At 54.4% G+C, this 7,925-nt stretch overlaps 1 protein-coding gene across 2 annotated transcripts; it reads right to left on the bottom strand.

The window, feature by feature from the left end:
- Positions 1–262: 262 nt before the first annotated feature.
- OAS1 (2'-5'-oligoadenylate synthetase 1) lies at positions 263–7,493 on the bottom strand. Of its 2 annotated transcripts, XM_054712570.1 has the most exons (6): positions 7,272–7,493; positions 4,999–5,287; positions 4,080–4,264; positions 2,434–2,666; positions 1,550–1,703; positions 263–402 (listed from the first exon to the last, which is right to left on the bottom strand). In XM_054712570.1, exons 1-6 carry the CDS (start codon positions 7,446–7,448, stop codon positions 397–399), a joined length of 1,044 nt encoding a protein of 347 aa, XP_054568545.1. In that variant the 5' UTR covers positions 7,449–7,493; the 3' UTR covers positions 263–396. The 2 variants fall into 2 exon arrangements, with proteins under 2 accessions (XP_054568545.1, XP_054568546.1); XM_054712571.1 differs by lacking the exons at positions 4,080–4,264; positions 4,999–5,287.
- Positions 7,494–7,925: the final 432 nt, after the last annotated feature.

Genomic DNA, 7,925 nt, shown 5'->3' on the forward strand with positions numbered 1-7,925 from the left:
TCACTGTCTCTCCCCTCCCTTCCACTGTTTCTAAAAATCAATAGGAAAAATATCTGTGGGTGAGGATTAACAAAAAAAAAAAAAAAAGAAGAAGAACCTTTATCATAGTTCCCACGGAAAAGGCAAGGCGGGTAAGCAGGCCTAGGATGGGCCAGTTTGAATAATTCCAGTGGGCTCTGCCCAGTTGTCTGGGACCTGCCCTGGGTGAGTCGGGGTCTGGGCTCTGATTGGCTGGTTTGCATCTGAAAGGCAACAGGTGTGTGTTCTGTTCTCTTCCACCCGGGAGGGGCACTCTGCCTGGTGAAGGCCGCTGCGAAAGGACCCAGGGTGCTGTCCACAATCGGGGAGCTGATGTGTCTTGAGAGCAGATGTTACCCAGGCATCTCCGCTGCCTCCTTAGGCCTGCAAGAGTCAAGTGCACGATCACATTGTAGAGCTGCTGCCCGCCTTGGCTTTGTGGTGGCTCCGTGACAGGCCACTCGGCTCCTCCTCAAGGAAAGGGGAGCAAGTCCCACGTGGGCCAGGGGGGCTGTTGCAACGGACTTCAGTGATGGGCCCTTTAGGGTCCCTGGGCTGCAGGGAGCCCCTGGCTTGGGCCACTCCCCTTCCTCAGTAGCCCCATTTAGGAACCGATCCAGGGCCCAGGGCGGGTATAACCGCCTGACCCCCTCAGACTGCAGGAGGCCAACTCTCAAGGCCACTGGAGCTCCAGGGCCCCGGGGGGTGAGGGGAGCTGACACTGTGGTCGGGCTGCATCCCAGCTGGACTCGCCCTGTGCCCACACCTGCTTCCTTCCACTCTGTTCCACGGGTGCCGGTTCCTGCACACCACACCCCCTCTCAGAGTCTGCTTCCGGGGGAACCCCCATAACATCACCAATCCCCTGGCGTGAGAAAGACCCCGGCCCTGGGAGTGGGAAGACCCCAGTTCAGGAGTGGCTGCTGCCCCTACTAGCTGTGTGACATGCCCTCGCCACTCGGCTGCTGAGTCTCCTGTTTGTCAGGTGCTGGAGGTCTGGGGAGGGGCGGGGGCAGGCAGGCTGTTTACACAGGGGAATGGGCACCAGCCTTGGACTCTGCAGGTCTGAGTCCCAGCTCTGCCGCTCCCTCGCTGAATGCACCACCCCTCTGAGCCTCCTCTCATCCGTGAGACGAGAGCAGAAAACCTGCCTCATCGGGTGCTGCGAGGCTCAATGATCGAATAAAACAATGCGTGTTAAAGGGCTTGGGACAGAAGCTGGGCGCCAGACAAACATTCCACGAGCAGTGGTTGCTATGTTTGTTATCATTAGAAGAATGAGACAACTGGAGTGATTAAAAACGCGACCTTCGGCCAAGGAGGCCTGAATTAAAGAATGAACTTTGAACAAAGGACGTGGACATTCGAGGAACCCTCAGCGTGGAGTCAACGTGATTCTGAAGTGACTGTAAAATCGGGAGCTCAGCCTGAAGCTACATGAATGTGAGAGGCCATTTCTGTGGAAACAAGGGTCCCCAAGCTGTGTGGAGGGGACAGGGAGGGAGGACAGGGAGGGAGCAGGCGGTCTCACCTGTATGTTCCAGGAGCCCACTGGAGACCCATCTCCTTTGCGAAAGCACTGGTACTTCATCCAGGCCCTAGCCTCTCTCGCCAGCAGCACCCAGCCTCTTTGATGTCCACCACCGACGTTTCCCGTAGGGTCCGCTGGGTCCAGAATCACAGGCCTGAGGAGCAACATTGAGAGAGGGACAGCTGAGGAGCTGGGCTGGGTCTCCGGAGTCTAGATGCTCCTGTAATTGCAAAACGCCTGGGGCAGGTGGGACTGGGGGTAGGCGGAAGGGCCCAGCAGGGCGCTACTTCCTGGGGCTCACCCCGAGTGTCCTGGTGAACAGCAAACCCAGGAAAAGGAGCTTTGCGCTTGGGCCTTACAGACCTGAGTTGGAAGGCCACCTGTGCCCTTGATTCGGGGTGTGCCCTTGGGTAGGTCACTTGAGCTCCCTCAGCCTCGGTTTCCTCATCTGTGAAATGGGGCGAGCTGAACATGCCCACCTCCAAGGATGTGAAATGCTCCGCCCAGTACTGGGGACCCAGCCTCATGGGGGGGGGCCCATCCACATCGGTCCTCGTGATAATACGTTTTCCTGTTCGGGTGTGTTAGCCCCACAGCAAGCTTTTCACCCCGGGGAACAACTGTTTCAGCCCACACTGCAGCTTCTGCGCTCATTTCCTGTGAAGGTTCAGGCCAGCTCCTCCCCGCTCAGACCCTCAGTGCCTGCCTCGCGGGGCTGCCTGTAGTCTGATCGGATGGCCGAAAGGTGCCCGCCACTGGCATTGGCAGCAGCAGATGACCCACAGGCGTGGAGCCTCCCGCTTCCTCATTCCCAAGGCACCAGAGCTGAGCCCCGGGCCCATGCACGCGGGGAGGGGGCGCGAAGCCCTGTGGGGACCGAGTACCTGGGTTTCTGGAGCTGCCTCCGCAGGTATGGACCAATCACGGGATGTGAAATGTCGTAATACTGTGTCCAGTAGATGCACAGCTGCCGGTGGTTCACGACTAATTCCAAGACCGTCTGAAACCCCTGCGCTGTGATGAAGTCCGTTTGCCGGCCTGCACGCTCCCAAGCGTAGACCGTCAGGAGCTCCAGGGCGTACTGAGGAGGCAGGGAACTTTCAAGTTTCTCCTTACACTGAGAGGAGGAAAAACAGCCAGAAAAATGAGCTGAATGGCCGAATCCAGCCTCCCGCCTGCTTTTGTAAATAACGTTTTCTTGGCGCGCAGTCACGCTCATGCATGTGCCGTCTGTGGCTTTCCCGCTCCAAAGCCTGCGTTGAGTAGCCAAGACAGAGACGTGCCCACAGTCTAACACATTTACTACCTCGTGGTTTAGGGAAAGAGGTCGCTGACCCTGGTTAGGGCTGGGGCTCTGGATTCTGATTGAATCCTGGCTCCAACCTCGCCTGATTCTGGGAGACAACTCTTTTTCCTTCCTTCCTTCCTTCCTTCCTTCCTTCCCTTCCTTCCTTCCTTCCTTCCTTCCTTCCTTCCTTCCTTCCCTTCCTTCCTTCCTTCCTTCCTTCCTTCCTTCCTTCCTTCCTTCCTTTCAAATATGTCCTTATTGATTCTTAGGGAGAGAGGAAGGGAGAGGGAGAGAGAGATAGAAACATCGATGAGAAAGAACCCACACCCAGGCAACGGAATTGGTGACCTCCTGGTGCCAGGTCGATGCTCAGCCATTGAGCCACACGGGCCGGGCTGGGCAGACCACTCTCAAAGCCTCGCTTTTCTCATTTACCAAGTGAACGGTAATAACAGCATCTACCTTAAAAGGACATGATGAGCCCGGCCGGTGTTGCTCAGTGGCTGAGCGTCGACCTATCAACCAGGAGGTCACGGTTCGATTCCCGGTCAGGGCACATGCCCAGGTTGCAGGCTCGATCCCCAGTGCGGGGCGTGCAGGAGGCAGTCGATCAATGATTCTCTCTCATCATTGCTGTTTCTCTCTCTCCCTCTCCCTTCCTCTCTGAAATAAATAAAAAGAATTTTTAGAAGGATATTATGAAAAATAACTCAGAGGAAGCACTTCAAGCACTTCCTAAGTGCCTTCTAGAAGCAAACAAAATTCCCTCTGCAGGGAGATAGATGATCCAAAGCTCCAAATTACCTCACAAATACTTTCAAGTACTGTGACGAGCATAGAAATAACCAGGCATACAATGAAACAGGGCACCACCAGTAGTGACCAGCAGAAAGAAAAAAAAAAAAAGATAAAATAGTAATAAATTCCCGAAACTCTAAATATTGCAGGGCCAAATACTGGCTTGAAAAGAACTGGGAACACTCTATCCAGAGAAAGAGAAGCAGAGCATGAGCTAGGAGGGACCTAGAAGCCATGCCCCTTCTACTCCTCCCCCTCTTCCTCTCACCTCTCCCTCCATGTTCCCCTCCCCCGCCCCTCCCTCCCTTCCCTTCTCCCCTCCTTCCTCCTTCCCTCTCCACCGCTCCCTTCTCCTCCTAGGCCTCCCCCCCTGCTGCCTCTCCTGCTGCCCTCTGCACGGTCTCTCCCCTCCTCCCTCCTCCTCGGTGGGGACAGGACCCACACCTTCTGGAACCAGTGCTTGACCAGGCGGATGAGGCTCTTGAGCTTGGCTGGGCGCTGCTTCAGGAAGGCTCGCTGCAGCTCAGTGAAGCAGGAGGAGAACTCGCCCTCCTTCCCCAGGCTCTCGCACTCGCGGATGAGCCAGACATAGATGTCAGGGTGAGGTCTGTAGTGCTCCGTCACCTGACCTGTTAGGGACAAATCCATAACTTCCATCGCTCTGGGGTGACAAGCTCGCTGGCCATGGATACAGTGGAAACGGCCATTTCCAGCCCCCTCTCCCCCGCCCCCGCCCCCGCCCCCAGGTCTCCCATCCGCTGCCATCGCCTGGTCCATGCCATGAAGGTTCCAGGCTTCCGCAGGATCCCCTGTGCCGGCTGCTTTCTCCATCACTCCCTCCTGGTCCTCTCCTCCCCATCCATCCCCAGCGTCTTGCACTTCCCCCACTCCTCTCAGATCTTCTCTAACCTCCAGGCCTTTGCCTGTGCCGTGCCCTCTGCCTGGCATGCCCTTCCTCCCCTTCTCTCTCTCTTAGGACCATTGTACCCCAGCAGCCAACACAGGACATGGCAACCAGGGGATACTGCCAAACTTTTTTCATGTTGTGGCGTTTTTCTGGAGAGTCTAGAAATTCCTAACAGTTCTGGGTATGAAGTAGATCCATTCCTACAACTTAATAGTAGCAGTTTGCACCGTGTCCGACAGATGTCGCTGTACTTCCCTCAGAAATTTAAAATCTAAACGAGTCCAACACACCCCTGTGAGCCCTTCACTGGGGTGTCCTGGGGGGCCTGGGTGCAAAGTTGGGGAACTCCCAGTTTCGAACACCTACTAGGTGCCAGGCCCTGTGAAAGAGATTAATGTAGATGCTCATTTAATACTTTAAAATAAGTATGACATAGCCCGTGTCAGGGGCACGCACCCAGGACATCGTAGGCGGGCAGCACATCAAACTCCACCGCCGCCTGGGAACAGGGGCGCTTGAGCGTGAAGCCGAGGGCGCGGGGGTTCTGCAATCCAGGTTTCTGGACCTCGAATGTCACGGTAAACCTTTTCTGTTTCTGACATGCTTCCAGCTGACGTCTGATTTCCCGGATGAACTCTTCCCGGCGACGAAACTGCTCCCAAAAACTCGTGAAGGGGCTGAGGAAGACGACGAGGTCGGCGTCAGACTTGTCTTTGAGGGCAGTGCCTTTGCCGGAGGAGCCGCCCTGAAGCAGAGCGGAGCGTGAGAACTGGCGTTTCCTGAGAAGAGCCTCCCTACATAAAAGGACGAGCCCATCGCTAACGTCCTGGGCACCAGCCACTGTTCTGAGGGCATTGCCAGGCCTACTTCCTACGATGCTCCCAAGGACTTTGCTATTCAGGCATTATTATTATTACTGGAGGCCCCGTGCACAAAATTCGTGCACTTGTGAGGGGTGTCCCTCAGCCCAGCCTGCACCCTCTCCAATCTGGGACCCCTCGGGTGATGTCTGACTGCCAGTTTAGGCCCAATCCCGCAGGGCTCGAACATCCCTCTCACAATCTGGGACTGCTGGCCCCTAACCGCTCACCTGCCTGCCTGCCTGATTGACCCTAACTGCTTCTACCTGCCAGCCTGATCACCCCCTAACTGCTCCCCTGCTGGCCTGATTGACACCTAACTGCTCCCCTGCCTGCCTGATCACCCCAACTGCCCTCCCCTGCCAGCCCAATCGCCCCCAACTGCCCTCCCCTGCCGACCCGGTCACCCCAACTGCCTTCCCCTGCTGGCCTGATCACCCAGAACTACCCTCCCCTGCTGGCCATCTTATGGCGGCCATCTTGTGGTGGCCATCTTGTAATGACATGGGGCAGCCATCTTGTGATGACGCAAGGGCAAGACGCCACCTAGGCTTTTATTAGTATAGATTATTATTATTATTAGTTCCCATTTCACAGGTGGGAAAACTGATGCTCAGAGAGATTATCTATCAGCCCAAGCCACCGCTGACAGGTGGCAGAGACGCAGTTCAAGCCCCAGCTGCCTTGTTCTAGAAGTTGCAGTCTTTGCTCCCTGGCTTTTCCTGTCTTGTATTATTAAAGACTGCAGTCTGGCCCACGCTGGGTGGTTTACTTAATCTGCACAGCCCGATAACCTATTGGGAAGTAAGGATGAGGAAGCTGAGGCACCGACAGGCTGAGTGCCTTGCTCAAGGTTTTACAGCCAGTAGGTGCTGTAAATAATAATAATAATAATAATAATAATAATAATGCTTTTTGCAATTATTATTAAACTCATTGGGGGTAACGTGGGTTAATGTAACACCACATACGTGTCAGGTGTACAGCCCTGTAATACATCTGTACACGCTATTGTGTGCTCACCAACCAGTCTCCTTGTGTCTCATTGTATTTGAACCCTTTTATCCTCTTCATTCTCTCCCCCTCCACCCCCCACCCTGCCCGACCTCCATTCACCTGGTAACCAGCAACCTGTCAAAATTTAGACTCTGCATAAATGGTGACGCCTCAGCCTGGCCATTAATTAGCAGATTGTTGATCTGAGCTGGGCCTCCGCTTCCCTATCTCTGAAATGGACGTGGCTTAGGACGTTGGTTCATGAGCTTCACTGGGGCACTTGTTAAAAAATTACAGAGTCTGCCCCGGCCGGTGTTGCTCAGTGGTTGAGCATCGGCCTATGAACCAGGAGGTCACGGTTCGATTCCCCGTCTGGTACACGATGGGTTACGGGCTCCATCCCCAGTAGGGAACGTGCAGGAGGCAGCCGATCAATGATTCTCTCTCATCATTGATGTTTCTCTCTCTCTTTCCTTCTCCCTCCTCTCTGAAATCAATAAAAGTATATTTACTTTAAAAATTACAGAGTTTGCCGAAACCGGTTTGGCTCAGTGGATAGAGCGTCGGCCTGCGGACTGAGGGGTCCCAGGTTCGATTCCGGTCAAGGGCATGTTCCTTGGTTGCGGGCACATCCCCTGTGGGAGGTGTGCAGGAGGCAGCCGATCGATGTTTCTAACTCTCTATCCCTCTCCCTTCCTCTCTGTAAAAAATCAATAAAATATATATTTTAAAAATCACAGAGTCTATCTTCACAAACTGTGGTTATATTTTTGGTACGGATCAACTGGAAACCACCAGCCCCCAAGGTCTCTTTCTCTGTGGAAACTCCTGCCCGTTCAACCACCCCCTCCCCGGTCTGGCAGGTGGGCTCACCTTTACAACCTTCGACACCCGGACTTCACCTTCACCTTCGCGGAAACACCTCTCCTTCAGGAAACTGCAGATGGTGTCGATGGCTTCCTTGACCTGCCTCCGGAAAGCAGTGTCTGGCAGGAGGTGGCTTTCGATGAACCCGTCCAGATCCGTGGCTGGGATATTTTCCAGCGACATTGTGATGCTTGGGCAGGGACAGGAAAAACCGCCGGAGGCTCTCTCCTGTTGCCCAAGTCTGAGCTGCCCTGGGTTTCGTTTCCTGGGAAGGGAGGAGCCAGGCCCTTGCCTCTTATCAGATGACTCACTCCGGGATCCCAGCCCTACCCCATGTTCTGCAACTTACCTCTGCCTTTAGCAGTGGCCTGTCTTCAGACGGCACCCCGGAAACACTGTTTTTTTAACCCCCTCGGGTAAGTACCTCACCCGAGAGAAACCAGGATCCCAAACCAATTTTTGGTTTTCTTCTTCCTAGTTTTTGTTTTGTTTTGTTATTGTTGTTGCTGACAAAATGGTTTTATAGTCTCCTGTGATTAGTACGTGCATTTGGCCAAAGGGAAAATGTCAGAAAACTCAGGAAGCATAAAACCCCATTCATAACCCCTGTTAACATGTCTCTCTCTCTCTCTCTCTCTCTCTCTCTCTCTCTCTCTCTCT

Source organism: Eptesicus fuscus, chromosome 23 (assembly GCF_027574615.1).
Source record: "Eptesicus fuscus isolate TK198812 chromosome 23, DD_ASM_mEF_20220401, whole genome shotgun sequence".
Lineage (NCBI taxonomy): Eukaryota > Metazoa > Chordata > Mammalia > Chiroptera > Vespertilionidae > Eptesicus > Eptesicus fuscus.

Excerpts from the sequence above, each read along its gene's own strand:
- OAS1 (XM_054712570.1), bottom strand. The coding sequence starts at position 7,448 with ATGTCGCTGGAAAATATCCCAGCCACGGATCTGGACGGGTTCATCGAA. Across the intron at positions 4,265-4,998 it reads GCCCGCCTACGATGTCCTGG|GTCAGGTGACGGAGCACTAC; the intron begins GTGCGTGCCCCT and ends TGTCCCTAACAG. Across the intron at positions 1,704-2,433 it reads AGGCAGCTCCAGAAACCCAG|GCCTGTGATTCTGGACCCAG; the intron begins GTACTCGGTCCC and ends GTTGCTCCTCAG.